Consider the following 21,286-nt stretch of genomic DNA (forward strand, 5'->3'; position numbering starts at 1 on the left):
GAGTTGCGGACTCAAGGTGTGGGGAGCAAGGCCAAGGATGGCTGCTGGGAAAGGCTCGGGAGGGAGAAGTGGCCTCAGGCTCCCAGATATTGGACTTTGTATGGGCAGGTAAGAGACTGGGAACTGGGTGGGGACGTGTTGTCCTTCCCCTGGGCTAAAGGGAACACTGAATTATTGTCAGAGCTGCTGAGGACTGCCAGGCCTGGAGTAAAGTACACGGCGCGGCTGGGATCTCTGAGGCGAGCAGCGGCGAAAGCTGCTCGGGCTGTAAAATGCTGCTGCTTGCAGTGGAGTGCAGTGAGGCTGGCTTGGGAAAAGTAAGGGGACCTGTCAGTGGTAAAGAAACGCATTTTGTTCTTTTTTGCAAAAAAACCCCAAACACTTAAAAAAATTAATTCTCCTTTCCTGGGGAGAGTTACAGAATAACCTGGACTTTTCCAGGCTGCAGCCATCGTCCCCTGGTGAGACCTGCTGAGATGGACAGACACTGAACCTCTACTTCTCCCTCTTTCCATGTCCTGTGGACAAAATTGCAGGTCTTGGAGATTTTGTCAGTACCTGTCACACAAACTTTCTGTGCTGATGATCATTTTAGACACCAAAAAAACCCCTGCAGATGTGGGTAATTTTGCATATATCTTTCTGCCCTTGTTCCTGAACAATAAAGTTACTGAGCAGAGTAACTACAATATGGCATTCAAGATGCCTATTAGGTCTGATAATTTTTTTTTTTTTTTTGTCTTTGCTCCTTTTGACTGTTGAGTAGTTCTGCAAAGTCCAAACGTGTAGCAATAGAAGTCTTGATTTCATGGACTCTACTGATTAAAAAGATAATTGAAAGTTTTTCTTCATGTTTATACAGAATGAGGACAGAGATTAAGTGAGTACATTTTCCTAATCATTGGTGTAAGATATCAGGGAACAGCATGCAGTCTAAAATAGAAATTCAGCATACTTGCTGGAAGGAAACAGATTAATATTTTTTTCTTTTCTAATTTGTGTTTTTTAACATTGAAACCACTTCTGGTTTTAGATGCCTCTTAACAGTTACTTCAGGTTTTTTTAATACCGTTATTTAAAATGTCGCCTATTATCCAAAAGGAATAAAGGAACAAAAGGAGTAATTATTCAGGAAAAGTAATATTTTAGAGAATTATTAGCTTTGATTGAAAATATTTCATGGATTTCCTCAAAGTTTTCAATTATTAATAAGTGCACTAGGCAGTTCTTTGTGATATTTAAGTGATTCAGTCATTAATGGCAAATGGAGATCTAATTTGTTTAGAGGGAAAAACAGTTGTAGTCATCGCTAAATATGCTGCATGAAACCCTGAATTATAATTTCAGAAACCTTTACTTCCTGCTCAATAGCCCATAAATTCACTGATGCTCTTACAAAAAGAGCACATAGACACTTTCTGCTCATGTCATGCGCAGCCAATGTGAGATTCTCCTCCACTTCAGGACAGGGTGCATTCAGCCTGCCCCAGGAGGAGGGGGTCTGTGTTAGAGCTCAGCTTCGCTCTCAGTTATTTTCCTTGGGTGGGTAGTAGATTATCCCTCTAATGGGTTTGTTTTTGTACTGGTTTAAGTGACTGCATTTCATTGGAATTTCACCTGCAGTGGCGTAGCAGCTATATGCACATACACTTGCTTGAAGGGCAGTGATGTTTGGTGCTCTCACAGAATTCCCCGTGCACCTGTGATGCTGCCTGGGCTGAAGGAAAAAGTGCAGATCAGTGCTAGAAGCTGCCTGAAAACCCACCCGTGCCAAAGAGGAGACCTGGTTCTTCTCTCTGCTGGCCCAAAGTGACCTTGCCCAGGCTGTGAGGTCAGTTCTGCAGTGATGCCCTGGGTAGTTTTGCTGGGGTTCCCACTAAAGCTCCCCTATTTGGAGTGAGTCAGTTCCACAGGAGAGGCTGGGAAGTAGATGTGAGCAGGCACTGTGTGCTGGCCAAGACTTTGCAAGGGTAAAGTTAATTAGTAAAAGCCAAAAGACATACGAAGGAAGAGTATGTTTCAGATACATTAGAGGAACAATTTTATTTCCCCAAATTAGCGTACCCATTGCTGGGGGTAAAATAAAGAGGATAAAATAAAATTATCTAATATAAAACATGACAAAATGACTGTACATAATTTCCCGTGACTAGAAATAAATGTTTAACAAACTGCTCCCAGTAGGCTTGTTAAAGATGAAATATTTATTACTATATGTTAATTACAGGGTTTAAGCAGTACTTAAGTAATTTAAGGGGTTTGGCTTCATCTTGTTTTCAATAATTGTATGTGATTGAATCCTCATTCATCAGTTGTTCTTTGTGCTACAGTGGCTTGCCCAAAGATATCCTTACTTAGTCCATGTTTGCAATGTTGGTTATTTTGTATAGGATGAACAGTGGACAGCTTTCTTCGTGAGTTTCACAGTTCAAGCAAAATCAAATTTCATCAACACTGACGTTTTTGCATGTAAACTGAAACACAGTAACTTGTGAAATCTAGAAAAATCTTATTACTGTGGTAAAGTTGTATGTTACTCTCAGGATACTATTCTCTGACACTACAAATCTGTTTTGGAGAAGTCCTTATATGCTTTTTTTAGGCAGCAGTGTGTGAGACAAATATATACTTAGCATTAAAGTTTTCCTCTTTCCCCTGAACATACCATACGGTATCTGTAAATATTTTGCACTTTTACATCTTAAAGTACTGGTTTGTGCCAACCCATTTTGCACAAAATTACATTGAATAAAATTTTTGGCTTATCCTGACTTCAAACTGGTGTTGACAAAACTGTCATCTTACAGTTGATGAAGAGCTGAAGCTCTGTGTTGCTTAGGGACTCTTCATTGCAACGACCTACTGCCTATTCAGAAGGAAAGATAAACAGAAATAAAGCAACTTAATCTCCAGTGATTCTAAACAGTTTCTGGTTACACTCTCAGATAATTAACTTCTCCTGTGATTTGCTCATTTAATAGATACCTGGTCATATGTGACCATGTTTATTTAATGTGCTCTGCAATATTTATACCACAATACACCCTTCTCATTATAAACCAGACAGTCTTTAATTTATTTACAGACACGTATTCTGAAGCTTTTGCTTAGACAAAACTCTACAGGCTTCAAGAAAATATATCTGAGTGTACGTGTCAGTTTATGACTGCTCATAAATAGCTTCTGAAGGGACTGCCAGGAAAAAAAAATTTGAATATTTTTTCCTTCTTTTAAGCATTACTCTTCTGATATTTATGTACATTAAAAAATTAGGGGCATGCTACATGAAGTGTGATTATTTTTGTTACTTCTATTTTTATTTCATTTTCATTTACCAGAAGCCTGAGGTCCCTTATTAGACTCATCAGTAAAATAATATTTGTCATAGTGAGCATAATATTGCACAGCTCAGAAGCTCAATAGATTTATGCAGATTTCAGCTCTGTGGTACCTGTCTCTGTAACAAAGCCCAAAGGGAAGGAGATCTCTGTAGCCACATTCTGTTCCCGAGAATTAATTCCAAAGCCTACAACAAAGACCACTTGTTTGTGATGTTTCTGGCTGTACTTCATACAGCCTCAGTGGGTCATTCCTGGGTACATTTGCATAAGCACCTATGTGTGGGCAAATATTTATGTGCCTGAAAAGTGCCTGTGCGTTGGTGCAGAGCAACCCTGTCTTTTCTTAAAACTGCCTTGCAAAACTGATCAAAACTGAAAGCTGCAGCAAGCAATGGCTGCATTTCAAATAAATTTTAAATTAGTGATGCATCTTGTCTCTCACTTGAAGGAGCCTATACTGAGGATTACCTTTGTAATTTTCTTCCCATGCACCACTTCCATATCCACAGAAGAGCTCCCAGACCTTTGCAGGTCTCTTTTTCTGCTTGATCAAACTGGTAACCATGAAAGTCTGTATGTCTTGCAGCAATAACTGTACCACTTCTGCATTAGGCTTCTGAAAATCAGCTGCTTGGAAATCAAGTGCCTGCTGCTGTTAATATGATAATGCATGGGCTAAACACCTGAAGGCCTCCCCTGGTAAGGGAACTGTCCTGTTGCAGTGTATGGCCTATGCAGCCACTGGGAGTGATGGCCAAGAGCAAAGTCCTCCTGTTTGCTGAGAATGAAGAGAGCCCATCTGTGGTGTCTTGGATGATGCCAGTTTGCTCCTTTTAAGTGTGCTCCTTATATGAGGAAGCAGCTTAATCTTTCCTAATATTGTTTCAAACCAAACACCAATGAAATACCTAGATTAGGAGCCCAGAAATGCCACAGTCTGTGCACAGAGATCTGAGCTGCTTTGTGGCGGTGTCTCCATCAGTTACAGAGCAAGCCCAGGGCAAGCCAGCTCCTAAACAAAGGTTCACTGAAGTGCCTGCAAATAACTGAGCCAAAGCCAGTCTTTGGAGGTATGTTCTGCAAGGGGAAGTGACTAGGTGCCACACAATCATGCTGCCATGCAGCCCATGCTTGTTGCAGTTGTTTTCATATTATTCTAAAATTTATCGAGGTTTTATATGTTTTTCTTGATAGCTGTTTAATTTTATATATATTTTCCCCCTCCTTTTGAAGAAGTTACTGGAAAAATTGTCAGATTTTTGAGCCATTTGCAAAACACAAGGAAATGCACATGATGGAGCTTAATCATGTTATAAGAGATTGTTACTGTGAAAGGCATAACTCTTTTAGTTATATTGGGTTATTGTGCCATTAGTACCATTTGACTGCCAACTGTGCAGCAGTGGGGCTCCAATCAACAGGAGTCTGTGAGCCTTTTCCATTGCAAAGAGTGCCAAGGATAGGAGGGAGAGAGGCTCTTAGTGGTACCGTTTTTTCAGTGATTAATAATACTTGAGATCCATTTCAGTGATCAGAAATGTGCCTTAATGAGACAATTAGTCAAACCATAAAAGCTGCACAGCAATTTAGTTGGTGTTACTACTGGAATAATTTGCTGCGGTTTGCTTTCTTCTTCCTGATTTGACTTTATCACAATAGTCTGGTTGAAAGTTGCTGTAGAGAAGACTTGGAGGCTAAATTCAGTTTTGAATGGCCATGATTATCCACAGGGCAGATAATCCCCTTATAAATGAGGAAAAAAAGTGAGGAGAAAAAAAGTGGATATTTCATTATAAAAAAATTACATGCCTTTGTCCATTTGGCTACTGTAGTGCCTTTCAATATCCAGCTGCCTGCAAGTGCTGTGGCAACTAACTGCAGGTAGTGTTTGGGGGCAGGCACCAGACTGAAAGGGCTACTGCAAAATTGTATTTATTTCTTTCTTCTGTAACAAAAACACAGTAACAGGGCCTGAGTTCCCTATGTGGAGCTATGAGATCTTTTTTAGGTGCAGCTGATTTTTTGCCTCACTCTCACATTTTGGTCATAATATTACTCTAAAGCAAAATCAGAGCAGTTGTCCTCAACCCATGCTTGTCTTGAAAGCTTGCTGTTTCAAACCTGCAGCTTTGTGTTCCTCAAAGCTTGGTTGTATTTACTCCAGTTCAACATGTTGATTTATTAAGGCCTAATATCTCCCTACAAAACTGCTGTTATTCTGACTTGGAGGTATGTCAGAAATGTCCTCAGAGTGATGGTAAAGAGGGCACCAAATATAGCAAAATTAACCCACCCAACAAAGAAAATAACAAACCAAAAAATCTACCACAAGACTAGTCACAGTAGTGAGCTCTTCTGCTTGTTGTGTTTCCAGTGATGTTCACAGCTTCCCATGTTCAAGAGATCTGGGGAGTTTATTCTGCTATTTTTGGGAGTTAATCCTGCCTAGAACTAGCAGTATTTAAACTAATTTAGTCTAATTAATTTGCATTTATCTAAGAAGCCAATAAACAATTTACTGCCAGAGCAGAAAGTCATTTATTGGTGTCCCAGTGATGAATGCAGTAGGTGTGTTTGAGAAATCCCTGCCTCTGCTGAGAGCTGCACTGGAGCTGCTTTATGGGCAGGACAATCTGCTTGGTAGTGGCAGGGAGGGCCAGGGTCACAGCAAGGTGTGAACAAACTCCCTCTGTCCAGGGCAGGTGCAGCAAACCCAGTTTGCTATCTGTGTGAATGCTTCCTGCAAAAAGTGCCCCATGCCAGCTGTGCCAAGCTTAATTGTCTTGATCTCAATCCAGCTCAGTCTGGATGTTCCCACTTTCTTGTTATATCAGAGTGGTAGAAAGCAAAAATATTTCAGTCTTCTAAAGGGACAATACAATTCTTGCTTTGCTCAGCTTTAATTATGAGTATTGTTTTTCTTATTAAAGAATATTGGTTTAATGCCTCTGTCACCTCGAGGGAAGGGACTGAATCTGGACATAGTGATAGTGTTATTTTGACACACTTTTGTGTTGGATCAGTGTTACTGTAAATGTGGTTTGCCATCTCCCTGCAGATTTCAGCTGGTAGAAGATACTGAGTGACAGGTTTCCTTTGGGTTTTAGTTTTGTGCTGGGCAGCCTGCTCTTCTGCAGTCCTACTGGAAACTGCAGCTTTGCTGCCTGCGGCTCCTGGGCTTCAGCAAATCCTTGTGTTTCTTGGCTCAACCCCCTTTGTTAGTATGCAAAGATTAACCACTTCCTTCTTTCATAACTAATTATGGGCCAAACTGAATATTGCTCAGGGCACCAGCATTCTGGCATATGATTATTGTCACACTGCTGAATTTACCCAAGTTTAAATTGTTTTTAAAATAATATTGATGTTGAAAGTATGTTGAAAAATAAGGAGCAAAAAAGAAGCTTCATAATCTAGTTACTTTTGAGGTACATGAAATATCAACGATGATAACACCCAGTCAGTTTTAATCCTGTCCTTATGGCTATGCCAATTTCTTTCTCTCTACTTCTGGGCTCCCTAGTGATGCACAAATGTTCTCTGAGATATTTGTGGCCAAGAGAAGAGCTGAACTGTAAACCTGTATAACTGTAAAAAGAAGTGTTATCAGCTATGAATTACTTCAAAAGTATCTTTGCCATAAGAAACTTTATAAAGTGGAAAGAATGAAGGATATCCAGAGTTTCAGTCTTCTTTAATTTAATTCAAATTATTAAAATGCCATACAAGTCAGTTCTACCCGAATTGGCAATATTCAGGGTAGTAACATACAACTGTTTCTGTAAAAGGTGTTCTATTCTTATTTGGTTGACATGGGGGTGCAACAAGATTATCCTCTTCATTAAGAGACCTAAAACTGTAAAGAACCAATTGGTGGTATCTTTGTGACGTAAGTAAACTGCCTGACAGAAACCCAAGATTAAAGGGGAAATGTCTCTGTAAATTAAGAATTTTACACTGCTTTTCTGGCTTCTCCACAAAGTGGATCTAACTTGCCATCACCTCCTAAAGGAGAAAACTACAACTTACAAAATATATGCAAGTAAATGTATTTACCCTTTACATTTCTGCTTCTTACCCCACACATACAGCCCTTTGTGCTCTCCCTCACAGTACCTGGACCCAGTTTGGCTCTGCTGTGGTTAATTCTGTAATCTGAGATGGATTCAGCTCAAGCAAAAAAGAAAAATTGCTATTTTGAAAGCAAAGGGAAGCCCTAATACCTCTGTGGACCAAAACCTAGCAGGTTTTCTTGTGGTTGTGTGCTGGTGCATGTGGGATGACCCCAGACAGTGCTCTCCAGACATGGCCTTAACTCCCAAGCCATTCTCTGTTCCTGACTGTGCCTTTTCAACTGCCTTGGATATACAGCAGTACAGAGTTTAAAAGTGTAAATGTTGATAGAACCTGGGCTGTTTATGCCTTAGGAAGCGCTCATTTCAAAATGCAAGTGCTTTTGGAGAAACTGCAAATAATAAATTCAGGAGTTGTCCAAATGCAGGTCACAGACATTGCACTGAAATACCATCTCCCTGTTGACAACCAGGTCTACGGCATTTCAGTTTGTTACCACTTCCAGAATTAGGTGATGTCCATCTCCATTCATGCCAGCTGGAAAAGGGCAAAGAAACAGTGGTCAGTACTGTATTTTCTTGGTTCCCAGTGAATTTTGAGTATATCTAAGTTCTAGCACTTATGAGGATGAGAAAAACCCAGTGTTAATGTAGTTAAGTGCTGTACAGAACGCCCCACAAAGCCTATCAGCTTTCATCTCCATCTTCACTATTATTACATTAATGGATGTCCTTTGAATGATGCCTCCACCCTCTGTCATTTCTAGGTCTAGGGGTATAAATGGCAAGAAATTAATTTTGTAATTTTATTTGCTACAGTTGCTCTGCTAACTGCAGAGCAGCTGTAAGAAACAAAATGCATTTATTTATAAGTACCACAGAATAAGTCTAAATTCAGAAGAATTCTCCAGTAAGCATTAAGATGGTGTTACAGAACAGCTGGAACATTAAGTGAACAACCTTGATAACCCAATTGTTCATTGACGCATAATTCATCTTTCTTCTACTGAAAGAGTAATTTCTCAGGACATTAAACACTTCAGATTTTTGTGAAGCTGAGAATAAAATCAGAATGGACAAAATAATCTCTTGATCCACATATTTTTAGATTAATTAGGAGCTTTTCAGGTTTATTATGGTACATTGTATAACATTAAATTAATCAGAACTGGGGAAATAAGAAAAGTGACTGATAATACAGTTCCAGCAACACAGAAATGCCAAGTACTTGCCTGGGCACACCCCAGATTTAATTTTTTTTTAATTCATCACTTTCTATTGAGTTGTTTTAAAAAGCAGAAGCAAATTCCTGTATAGGCAAACATTCAGGGTCTCACCTTTCCAGGTTTCTATCAGCTGTGTTAAGGCTGTACTGACACCTCAGTTATTCTGGCAGGTGGAGGTACTTTCTCTGTCCCAGTTCCACTGTAGCTATATGACTTGCAGGGGTCAGCATTTCTCAAGGATTTAACCTGTGTCCACCTGTGAGGGCTGTTTGCAGTATTTTAATTCAGCTTACTGAAAAAGTAGAAGTGGCTGAGGAAAGAGTGTGCTTCATCAAGTAGCCTGCTTTCACCTTCTGCTGCTGTTTTGCCATTTTCATCAGACAGCTCTCACTGCTTTCTAGGAAGCTTTGATGGTAATCTCAGACAATTAATTCACACTTATAAAATGGGTGACAGAGATGACATCTCTATACTCTGGGCTCTAAATTAAAAGCCCACATTATTAGTTTTCCCAGGTTAGGGCCATGGCAGGTACATTGCAATGATCTACCAACCCCAGTGAGAAAAACTGGAATGAGCTGCCAGTAGCCCACTTATTGCATTGACTCATGCTTTTTGTAAATTTTCAGTGTCAAGCAAATAGGGATTTGTCTGATACTGAGTTTTTTTTGTGCCTCTATGTTATCTAAAGCCTTTAAATTCACAAAACTGTACTTATTCGAATACTTGAGATCACATGCGTGCAATTTGATTTGTCTTCCAACCTTAAATGAATTTTGCTAGGCAGAAATGATTATTACAGCTGGAGAGCATTGGAGCAGAGGAAAAGTGTTGCTCATTCCCTCTTAAAGAGGAAATAGCCTATACCAGTCCTTAATGAGATGCATGAGAAAAAAATAGCTACAGCCCTTCTCTGTGGGCTGTACATCACTGCGACTTTAGGTATGGGTAGTGAAGTTCTTCAGCACCTGCAAACTCTGTAGAGCCCCGAGGCGCTGCTCTTCTGTCAGAGCAGCCGAGGAGCCATGTCAAGCCCTGCAGCAGTGCCCCGAGCCGCACAGCTGGCTCGGTCCCTCACCGGCGGATGTGGGAGGTCGGAGCAGCTCTGCTCAAAACGGGGCACCCGAGCCTGGGGGTACCTGCTGCCTGCCGTGTGCTGGTTGCTGGAAATAATAGCTGAGCTGCGAGCAGCAAATGTAACTACTCGCAAATTCTACTACATTTGGCTTTAAATGTATTCATCGTTGGTTTATGTGTTTATTTCAGTCTGTGTTTTTAATGAGGTTTGTGTACCTGGAAAATATATGCACACTGTAATGCAAGCTTATTCTAGCAAACACAAAAGATGGAGGTGTTTGTGCTTTCTGAGGCGTGTTTGGGGAGCAGCCCTTTCCCCTGCCTCACATGTGGCACAGCTGCTGGAGCCCCCTTCGCAGCCGGCCAGCCTTGCAACACCGAGAGCCTTCGGTACGCTGTGGCCACAGGGAATCTGAGCAGGGACCCGAGGGAATGGCCTGAAGCTGCCCCGGGAGAGACTGACACTGGGTATCAGGAGAAGGTTCTTCACCCAGAGGGTGGCTGGGCACAGGAACAGTCTCCCCAGAGCAGTGGTCATAGCAGCAGCCTGACAGAGCTGAAGAAGCGTTTGGACAACGCTCCCAGGCACATGCTGGGACGGCTGGGGATGTCCTGTGCAGGGCCAGGAGCTGCTGATCTTTGTGAGTCCCTTCCTGCTCGCGGTACTGCACGATCGCAGCTCAGGAGCCCGGCGGGCCGGGACCCGCCCGCTGCCGGGCGGGGCGGGGCGGGGCAGGGCGGGGCAGAGCAGGGCGGGGCGGGGCGGGGCAGGGCAGAGCAGGGCAGGGCGGGGCGGGGCAGAGCAGGGCGGGTCAGAGCAGGGCGGGGCAGGGCGGGGCAGGGCGGGGCAGGGCAGGGCGGAGTGCGCCGCACAGCCGCCGGGCGGGACGGGGCCCGGGAGCCGCGGGGCGGCCTCTGAGGCTCCGAGCGGCGGGGCCAGGTGGGCTCGAGGGGCCGGGGCTGAAGGCACGAAAAGGCGACAAGATCTTTCCTGTGATAGCTTTTATTTGCGGTGCGGAGCTCCGTCCGTGAACGAGCTGAATGAGCGTTATCAGCGTACACTTCAGGGCGTACATATCGATATAGACAGATAAATATATTTCAGTAGAGACAAAACATAACAGGAACAACATGTGCTATAAATACACATTTACATTTGTCATAAATATATACCTTTTTATAAAAATAAAAGTATCACTAAAATATTTCTCTGTCTTCTGCAACTCACGCTGTGTTTTCACAGCCGTGTCCTGCCAAATTACCCGTGGCACAGGGGCTCTGGCAGCACTCCTGTCAAAGGAGCGAGGTCGGGCTCTTACACCTTTGAAACACCCTTTTTTGAAATCGAACGTCTTTTATTTTTGATCACTGTGAACACGGAGTTTCATTTAAAAATTTGCTTTTTAATTTCTGCACCCCAGCACTGCGTGTGCAATGGTGTACACCCACGGGGAGAGCGAAACAATTACGTTCTGACAGTTCTCTTGCAGGGGGTTGTGTGCCCCGGGTCCCACCGAGCGGGCTCATTAAATCATAGCCACTTGTTACATCAATGCAATTACACTTAGTTTGTCAATCAATTTTCTCTCTTTTTATACTGAACAATCTATTCCACAGTATTCTGGTTAGAAACATTTTAAAAGCTTCATGTTTGGTTTCCACAAGTGCATAAAGGTGTGTATTTTTACACTTCATAAAGGAACTTCATCTGCATAACACAATTTTAAATAAGAACTTAAGAAAACCTGTTTCCTGAAATCCTTGATAGATACAGCATGAGATCACATCACACAGGTGTAGGGAATTGTGTTAACCGAGAAGCAGTACAGTCCCTTGTGAAGCTCCTGCTGTCAGAGAAGTTTGTCATGCCTGTGAATTTTTATCGATCTGTAATTTAACCAGAACCCTCCAATTTAAACAGACCTGAACTGAGCCTGAAGCTTCCCGCATCAAGTCAGGTACCGTGCCGATAGTGCTTTTAGCACAGGTAGTGGCAAAGGTAAACCATGTACACAAAAGATTTCTTCTGCAGGGACTGAGGTCATCAAAGCTGCTCCTTTCAGATATTCAGGCTGAACACTAAAACCAGATCAGTAAGATACAAGTACAGAATGGTTAGCTAAATAAATAGGAAGTATGGGTAGTCACTGGTCTTCAAGTAAAAATATATTGTCAGTATTTTCCACCACCAGTAGTTTCCAGAGCTGGAGAATGCAAAACACCTGTTACAGCAGCTGTAGACAACTAAGGGGCTCTTAATAAAAAAATTGGTATAAGGTATCAGGTGTGGGTGTGGATGCTTCCTGAGTTCTCAGTGACTGTGTTGAGCACAGTGTCTAAGCTACTGTTAAGATTCCAGACAAAAAAGTAAAATGCGAAACAGGTAATATTTGCAAATAACTATCTGTACTTATGTAGCTAGGATTACAAAATAAAAGTATATATTTAATTAGAAGAAAACTAATAAATTATCAAATAACTATTCACAGTATTTTTATACACTTAAAATATGACTACAATTTAAAACATAAAATTCTACAAAAGAATATGTAGTGCTACATTTCTGTTAGAAATGCAGAATGCTTTTGTAGTGAAATGATACAAAGAAAAATTACTTGGAATGTTTTGAAGTAATTTTTGTAATTATGGTATAGGAACAATTTAAAGTTTTATTTTGAACCGTGTATTCTTTAAGCAAACTTTTGGTCTTGTCAACAGTTTTCTTGGGTTTTGTTTATGTACTTTTGCATCCTAACTTTTAAATTAGATTAGATGTTGGGAAGAAGACCTTTACCATGAGAGCAGTGAGGCACTGGAGCAGGTTGCCCAGAAAAGTTGTGGATGTCCCAACCCTGGAAGTTTTCAAGGCCAGGTTGGATGGGGCTCGGAGCAACCTGGTCAAGTGGAAGGTGTCCCTGCCCATGGCAGGGAAGTGGGAACAAGATGATCTTTAAGATCTCTTCCAACCTAAACCATTCTATGATAAATTTGGGGTAGCTTTTATGCTAAAATACTATTTATGTAATTTAAAACCAGATTTCATCTTTGATTTGAACCACAGCTCATGAAGTAATAAAGCATACATATTTTTCAGTGAAATATAATAACTTTAAAAAAAATGAACCCAGCTTTTAATGTCTGTAAATCATCATAGCTGATTTACTTAAACACAGCTACTTGCTCTAATTGATTATCAGGCCTACTGTGCTTTCATATATGGGGTTGTGGATATCCTTTATCCAGCAGTCTGCTTAATTGCATTCATGTATCTCCAAAGAGGCAGTAAAATAATCATGGACATATAGAATCTCCTGAATTTGTATCTAGAGTTCTTAAACAGAAACGTATCTGCATCTCTAGGTTATTGCAATAAATCTATTCTGCTTTTAGGCTTCAGAGTGCTTAAACGTGTGATTTTTCAAAGGAAGAGAGAACATCACCTCTCCACAGGTAAGGAAGCAATCCCTGGCCAGGCCTGAGAGTGTGTTCCAGCTTGTGCAGCATGGGATCTGCGCCAGAGTTAGGAATTGAATGTCTTCAGTCAGTGAGTAAGTTGTGTTCTAACAATGATACTGAACACCTCTAAGTAAGGCAGCACATATGATCTCATGAGAAAATAACTGGAAATATCAGTCCCTGGAAGGATTTATAGGGAATGAAAGAGATAATTAGGAAAACCTCAGGATAATATTCACATAAAATGGGAATTAGCAGACACTATATATTGCCACTTGCCTGGTTGAATTTACTGTATATTGCAGAATATGATACCCTACATCTGCTATCAAAAAATATAAACTATAAATCCCTCCAAGTGGGATGATGCAAAGCTGATATCAGTACCAGTACTGGTATTTATAACTCTAGCTTGAAGACTTCCTTAGATTGCAAATTTACCTCTTCATTCTAATTATTGCTCTTGGATTTTGTCCGGTTGCATTCACTCTCCTGCCAGTCACAGTGACTAAATTAATTCCAATGCAAACAGAAAAGGTCTTAAGTAGGATTGAATAGTACTTTTGTTTTGTGCTTTGCTGCTGTCAGGCTGGATTTTGCTCACCGATAGAAAGAAATAATTAAGTCAATTCATTAGGGACAAAATTCTCCCAGTTATGTGTGATAGATCATGTCTCCAGTATGCTGCTTTCAGAACTGGACTGTGCTTGAGACCAGTGCAAACCAGAATAAAGCTAAATTTCTGCAGCATTTTCGAATTGGGGGAAACATGCAAACACTCATGTTATGTTCCTAAACTCTGTGGAAATGCACAGGGGCCACTCTTTAAAAAATAATCAGTTTTTCTTATATGGTAAATAGACTGGTGGTATTATTGCACTTCATGCAAAAGTTCAAGATACAATGGCATTAGCCTATTATTTACAGTGTTACTCTCAAAATTCCCAAGAGGGGAAATTGCTTTTTTTCTTTACATGCAACTCTTGTAGTAATAGATGTGAATATTTTAGAACTACTTGCAGGGGATATTAATTAATTGGTGATCCTTAGTATTTATGTCATATGCATATAACTTACTCAAATTTTTAGGTAATAAAGTGGCACAAAATAATTATGGTTAGAAATGGTAGTACAACACATACTTTTATGACTTCCTCCTTCACTTCAGTCAGTGAGACCAAGTCTTTTTTGCTGACTCGTAAGCAAGAAATAGCAGATTTAGTACACAGAGTTATAAATGTTGGCAACAATGAGAAACAAATGACACTTTGGTTCTACACTATTATATTACTAGTATTATCTTGCCTTTGAACAGCTATGTCATGTTTCTTCCTGGAGTGGATTCAGGAGAATAATTCCCACAGCCTCCTAGCGCTGGTGGTCACTCTGCAGCTGTGTGGCTGCCTCTTGTTTAGCAGGTGGCTTTGCTGTAGTGGAACTGCACTTGTTGCACAGATCTCTCATTGCTAGGAGACTTTCTTCCACAGCTTTTGCAAACATGTCTGAGGAGGTTTCCTTGCATTCCTTAAAGCTTGAGATGCAGAATAATAAATGCTCTGGCTGAGGGTTATAACATGCCCCATATCCATTGGGCACCACAGGCCCATAGCAGCAGAACATTTCCATAGTAGTAGGAACCTGGTTGCAGGGAGAAGGGAAGGAGTGATCTCTGATTAATCAGGGCACCTAAAATCTGCTTAGGAATTAGGAAAAAGAGAAAAAATGTTACAAATGCTGGTAATGTGGTGAATCTAGCCTTGTGGAGTATCACTGTCTTCAGAAGTCCAGACCTGGAGATGATTTACCTTGGATGGCAAAAGCTGATCACAGTATAGAAGCTGGTTACTCTATTTGTTTGCTATGCTTTAAAAACTGGTGTAGTTTGAGGTGGCTATAATGCATTTCTTTGCTCAATTTATATAGATATTTGAAAGGTAAAAGATTTGTTATTGATAGGAATTTTATGTAATCTTTGTACATAAAATGGATATGTAAAACATCTTTAAGGTTTTTAATTTCTTAAGGTTATGTTAAATTTGTAATGCGAAGACTGCAATTAAATTAGAGAAATGAGCATTGTCAATTTCTAATAATAGTTTATAATTGATGCTGTTTAAAAATACTTTAATGCAAGTAGGCATTCTATTACACCCCAGTTTAATCATGGCAAAATATAGCAGTGAAACACTTTCTTCTGCAGAAAATAAAAGGTGTTAAAAAACTATATGTTTCAGACTTTGTGTTCATGGGCCTTCTCAAACAACATTTGCCTTTTTAATGGTGTAGAACAGGCCATTAGTCCTGCTAATAGAGCCGTAGAATTGTCAGATGAATTTGCTGTGCAACAGCCGAAGGCCATAAAGCCATTCAGAAGCACTCTTTGCTCATGGATAGTTTCTTGGAGAATTTATGTAGTAGCATGTTGGTTACATTCACTCATGTCTGAAAGCCTACAAACATTATGACAAGATCAAATTACTTATTAAGGTTTTATACTGTAGCATGCTATTGTAAGTCTCTTTTGTTGCATAGTCCCAATCTGTTGCAGTTTGGTTAGTGTTTCAGTTAATGAATTCCTACAGAGATTTCTTTTTTCATTAGGACTACTACTGCATGCAATGAAACATTTAATTTTTAGGCTGTATGACATAAAGATGCTTCCTTATTCAGAACATTAAATGTAGGCAGTATTGACTCTTCGAGTACCTTTGTATGTGGACATAACTGTAAACCTGTAAATGTCTGTACCTGTCTAAAATGTCTGTAAGTCTTAAGTTGCACATCTGCATGTGTTGCTGTCCTACAGCAACCAACAGAATGCTCTCAAAGATCTTAAATGTGGCAACTTTTAAGAGTAAAATTTCCTCGTGGCTCTTGGCTTTTTGTTTCTCAGAGTGGCAGCCCTTCTGGCTTGTGGCTATACTGTCAGTGGAGTAAAGACTGCTCACTAGAGATGTCATCTTAGGGGAAGAAGGGAAAGAAGGGGAATGGGAATATATGTAGTTTGGAAACTGAGACCTCATGTGAATTTTGCTAGTTTGTTTGTGTGCATTTCCAGAATTTCTGCAAAGGACTTTGGAATGTTGCCTTTGAAGTGATAACTGCAGTCAGTATTTACTGTGCTGATGAACCAAAACAGGACTGAAAATGTGGAGCAATTTTCAGACTTCTTGATGATACTGCTTTTGTTTGCTTGCCTTTTTTACATTGTTCTTACTGTGAGCAGCAAGGTCTGGCAGAGCACAAATGAACTATGCTTTGCTTGGCAAGACCCGTGGACAGGAGGCACTCACCTGGCTGGTTGAGAGGATGAATCGATTGCTTGTCAGATAAGTCTCATCTGTAAATATCTCTGGCAGTTCCTTGAAGTGCTCCCGTGCCACCTCTCTGAGCCCTAGCAGATGATTGTCTATTGCCATTCCAGTAACAGCCTGTGATAAGACAACAGCATTTAACTGAGTTTGCAGGCATTTGGACTGTTACTGCCTAGTGCTCTGGTCAGAGCTGATGAACTTGGTTTGAGTGATGTAAAGCCTGTAATGTTCAGATATTACTCTGAGTATGTACTTTGCTGAAGGTAAGTAACTAGAAATTCATATGATGCTCTGAAGATTTACAAATTAGGAAAGAGACAGTCCTGATGTGTATTATGTGCTGATGTTATCTGTGTGTTCGTTGTCTTTCAGAGCTGAATATCATGGGCTGGGCTTCTAAAGATGCTGAGGGGAGCATATGGGACAGCAGAAATTTCTAAGCCTGCTTTGGAATTTTCTGTGCATCATTTGGATTATGTTTCAAGGTGGAGGGCTCCAAAACACCTCCAAATTGGAACAAATCTTCCATCACCTTGCTGCCTGCATCTCCCTTTGGCAGTTAAAGCCCATGCCATTCCATAGAATGTAGATCCAAGGATCTGGTAGGTGTCTGCAACAGGCTGAGCAGAATAACAGATAGATTTGCCAGTGATCTATCACAGATCTTTGAGCAAGTCCCACCACTTGAGAAAACTGGAGTTAGGGATACAGAAGCAGTGGTGGCAGCTCACAGGAGCTGCTGCTGAGCCTGCAGTGAGTCCCTGCCATCAGCTGCTCACGTCTCTGCTCTGTCCAGCTACCAAGTGCTCTAGACTTAAGGCATTTATTAGCTTTAAGAGCTTTGCCCTACAGTAAATGTGATTGAAGATGGCTAATGGGATCAAAATTCAGCACTGGGGGCTTGGTACACAGGATAGTTACAGAGCTTTGTCTCTTCAGGAAACCACACCAAAATTTTGTCTAGCCAGGCAGGAATTCCTCAGATAAGTGTGTTCAGAATCCTTCAGTCCAGGTTTGTTCTTGCTGGTGAAAACACTGATTTTGTGGACTGAGCTGTAGCTCTTCTGTGGCCCAGGCTGAAGGCATGTAGGAAGGGAACCTCAGCTAGGGGCATTGTACTGCCCTGAGAGCAGAGCTGATATCCCTGTGGCACAGGACCCTTGTAACAAGGGGAACAAACAGCCTGAGAGAAGGCAGGATATAAAAAAGAGCATGAGCTTGGTTTTCCTCTTAAGGATTAAAAAAAAAAAAAAAGCACAAATTTACTTCTGCGAGGAGAGTAATTTTAACCACTGCTAAGTGCCTAAAACAGGGGGTTGGGAGTGCTCAGCCTGGTTTGGTTTATTAAGAACTAAGCACCCATTGGTAAAGGAGCTATTTGTTCATCAGCCCAGACAGAGGAAGGATGCTTGCAAAAAGGTAGCATACATCAGCAATGTGTTTATGTTCTTTTTCCCATACAGGAAAACTGACTTGATAATCAAAGGAAATATTTTGCTATCACACAATATTTATAAGGCTGTTAGCAATGACATTTTTGCAACATAGATCAATGTCATGTCTGCAGAGAGGCTGAGACAGGCTAACGAAATAAACTGTGAGTCAACGCATAGGAAAAAACTGGGCTAAATTGAATTTTAGAACTCCACTTTTAAGATAGCATTGCTACTAGTAAGCCTTAACAAGGGGAAATAAAATCATTAAATTGCTTTTTGTTTTATGAAGTAGATTTTTTTTTTGTTTTCTTAGGAGCTATTACATTTCAGTCTGTTACACACAATTTAGTTAGACCATCTAAGTCTTACTCAGAGTTTAAAGCCCCAAAGATTACATTCATTCTGCTCTTCTGAGAAAGGAGGGGGAGCTTGGTAAGTAGAAATACCTAGAGAGCTTTTTAAATTTAAAGATAAATAATTTTTCCAAAGGAAGTTTTAAAATTTTCCCATGAGCTACAGTGAAGGCTGAATTTTATAACAGTTTCTGGGTTCGAAATAACTTGAAGGGAGAATTAATGTGGGTTTTTATTTTTTCCTCTTTTTTTTTTTTTTGAGAGCTGTTGTGCAGAAATTCTATTGGTTGTGACCCAGTAGACCTACAGTGTGCTGTGTTCATTGTGAGGTTACCCTAAGATGGTTCAGGAGAGGCAGTTGCCCTGAAGTAAGACGTGGCTTCTCTTTACAGAACACGTGAAGTCCCAGCTTCTAAGATGTGGGTTCTCAGCGCAAGGCTCGAAACACAGAATTGTTTTTCTTTTGTTTCACAGTCCTGCCTGAAAGCAACACTTTGCCTCTTCAGTGCCCAGAATAGACCTTTGAAGCTGAATGATTTCTTGAATATTATGAATATTCAAAGAGTAATCAAAAATATGGGTTTATAGGCAATGGTCTGAGTCAAAACCATAGGTAGCAAATTCACTTATCATAGCTGGTTATTAATATTTATTTTCATAAGTGGTATGAGTAAGTTGTTTATAGAACAAGTCTGTGCTTTGTCTTGGCACAGTGGGATGTAGAGCATTACCCAGACTGAATTATCTCATTTTTAATCAACAGAAAATGAGTTGTATTTGATATTAAACTGATTTCTTTACTGGAGGGCATCTCTCCCTTTTATTAGACACTGCATTCAGGTCTTTAAAAGAAAACTTACTATAATCACTCCCTCATTGTTAATGACCTTTATTAGAAATGGCAGTTTGGAATACCAGAATACATGTTCCAGAACACCAGTCCATCTGAGGATCAGGTTCCAGATAGGGACCTCTATCATCTAGTGAAGGGAAATATAAGAAAATGCATAGATGGTTAGTATTAGGTGTAGAGCTTTTTTAAGTTGAGGTTAGTTGAATATGGCTATTTGGGCCATAGAAATGTTCCTAAGTGTGATACAGCAGACACTTTCCTGTCTGGAGATGCCTAAATTTTTCTAGTGTTTAAATAGCTAATGACAGTCTTCACACTTTTCTTAAAAAAGCTGACTAGTTCTTATTCAGACAGGCAGTGTTTTACTCACCAGAACAGAGTAATTAGTCTGAGCTGCAATTGCATCCTTAAATTTCTGCATCTTCTCAGAATCCTGTTGGGGTAATCAGAATATATGTATTATTGAATCAACTCTCAAAGAAATAGCATCTTCCATCAACTAACTGAGAGCCAAATAGCAAGCACCCCAAATGTCCTTTGCTCTTAGCTCAGGTAAAAGTACTCTGATAAATGAAAAGCCACAGGGATCAATGTCCTGATCAGCACCAGCATCTGATCGTGCAAGGGGAGAACATGTTTCTTGGTGGTGGTTTGTTTGAAGTCAAGAAAAGGCTTGCAGTTCCTTTTGTGTATTCCTTCCATGGATTTTGGGGATGTAGATTATTACCAATAGAATCACTATGTTTGAAGTAGGGAAATTAATTGCCTAGTGTAATTCAGTATTTTCAAAACAGGCAGTGTTCCTTCTCCAGAATGGTTTATCTAGAGAATGACAGTGATATTAATGAAAGCCATTACTGATATTTTACTAGCCAGTCAAAAAATTACTCCCATGTGTGAAAGGGCATCTAGATTTTTCCAAGGCTGCATCCACAGATTTCTCACATTTCAGATAACAAGCCGTAAATTTTAACTCCTGTCAAATGGCAGCCTTTTATATTAAGGGAATGATCTTAAGAAGTGTTGCCTTGCTGTACATAAAGTCCAACACTGCAACTTTGGGAGACCCTGAAACAGCCAGTAATGAGTGGGTCTCCAGATAAACAGGGGACCTTCAGCTTCTATGGACGATGAATGATCTTTTGAGCAAAGAATTCATTTTAGAAGCAAGTCAAGGTCACCATCAGGGACCTTCAAAATACAAAGTCTGATATTTTTTCACAAGGCTAGAGCCAGGCCTTAGTTCCCTTGTACAGATTAAATTACCAAATGCAGTCTTTAAATCTGATTAATTTACAGCTATTCAAGCAATCTCTAGTGGCAGTAGCTGCTGCTTTTACAGCAAGTGTCAAATGCATGAGATATTTCTCCTGCTGAAGAATCAATCTGACTCAATCAATCTTTGGTGACTGTTCAAGCTATCGTTTGAGGATGATTTTTGTTTGTATCAGAAAAAAAATGTTTTTTAATTGGATTTGACTTAATGGCTATTAACAGACAATATTTTGGGGAGTTCAAGGCTACTTATACCAGGTTGTGCATCTCTTTGTCCAGAAAAAAGAATTAACCCCTTCACGTTCAGAGCAGTGCGTAGATCTAAAGAAATCACCTTGGAATAGGGTTGTATTAAATTAATTTTCTAATGTTTCTGTGATAGTAATATATATGTAGTTTTGCATGGAAAGATGAAGATGTTCACATCAAAACAAAGATTTATTAATGTCTGTTGGAAAGAACCATCTCAGACCAGTATAAGTGTCCTTTGTATCTCTCGGTGGAGAAGAGGCCAGGAAAGCTATCACTGGGTTGGTTTGCAGTATGATTACAGGTTTTCCAGGGGAAATGAAACCATTATTCCCCCTATTCTGTATGGCCAAGGCATGCCGTAGAAAGATATGAGCTTCATCTAGAGACACATGGCATTCTTTGGCTTGCTTATGTAAAACAGGACAGTTTTGGAGGCTGGGAAAGGGGAGCACGATCTCAGGTTTGGGTGGGAAAAAGGTGAGAAATGCTGAAGCTCTGGGAGAGCTGCAGGAGTCAGTAACTTTGAAGAAGGCAGGAAGGAAGAGATAGGTGCAAGGGGCTAGAAAGATGTATTGAAACAATGCGGTAGGAGCATGCTGGCTCCTGCCAGAAGCATGGTCAGTGTGCCAC

At 40.4% G+C, this 21,286-nt stretch overlaps 2 protein-coding genes and 1 long non-coding RNA gene across 7 annotated transcripts in view; 1 reads left to right on the plus strand and 2 right to left on the minus strand.

The window, feature by feature from the left end:
• Positions 1-7,284: 7,284 nt before the first annotated feature.
• Positions 7,285-8,186, minus strand: C8H10orf53 (chromosome 8 C10orf53 homolog). The gene is given in 2 exon segments (XM_068198555.1): positions 7,285-7,359; positions 7,852-8,186. Coding segments are annotated over 2 exon segments (171 nt in total). The 5' UTR covers positions 7,948-8,186.
• Positions 8,187-11,163: 2,977 nt separating this feature from the next.
• LOC137477899 (uncharacterized) overlaps positions 11,164-21,286 on the plus strand; it is a 28,665-nt gene continuing 18,542 nt past the window's right edge. Inside the window, exons 1-3 of one of the 5 annotated variants that reach the window (XR_011001258.1) lie at positions 11,166-12,100; positions 13,108-13,265; positions 16,232-16,429. This is a non-coding gene — a long non-coding RNA (uncharacterized lncRNA). Of the gene's footprint in view, positions 12,101-13,107; positions 13,266-16,231; positions 16,430-21,286 lie in introns of those variants that run through there. The other 4 variants (XR_011001257.1, XR_011001255.1, XR_011001256.1 and 1 more) reach the window with 4 other exon arrangements.
• The window catches only part of CHAT (choline O-acetyltransferase), a 28,988-nt gene continuing 20,961 nt past the window's right edge, over positions 13,260-21,286 (minus strand). Inside the window, exons 12-14 of the mRNA XM_068197270.1 lie at positions 19,500-19,562; positions 16,467-16,604; positions 13,260-14,811 (exon numbers count right to left, since the gene is read on the minus strand). Of these exons, the coding sequence (XP_068053371.1) occupies positions 14,542-14,811; positions 16,467-16,604; positions 19,500-19,562 (471 nt within the window). The 3' untranslated portion in view covers positions 13,260-14,541. The remainder of the gene's footprint in view (positions 14,812-16,466; positions 16,605-19,499; positions 19,563-21,286) is intronic.

Source organism: Anomalospiza imberbis, chromosome 8 (assembly GCF_031753505.1).
Source record: "Anomalospiza imberbis isolate Cuckoo-Finch-1a 21T00152 chromosome 8, ASM3175350v1, whole genome shotgun sequence".
NCBI lineage: Eukaryota > Metazoa > Chordata > Aves > Passeriformes > Viduidae > Anomalospiza > Anomalospiza imberbis.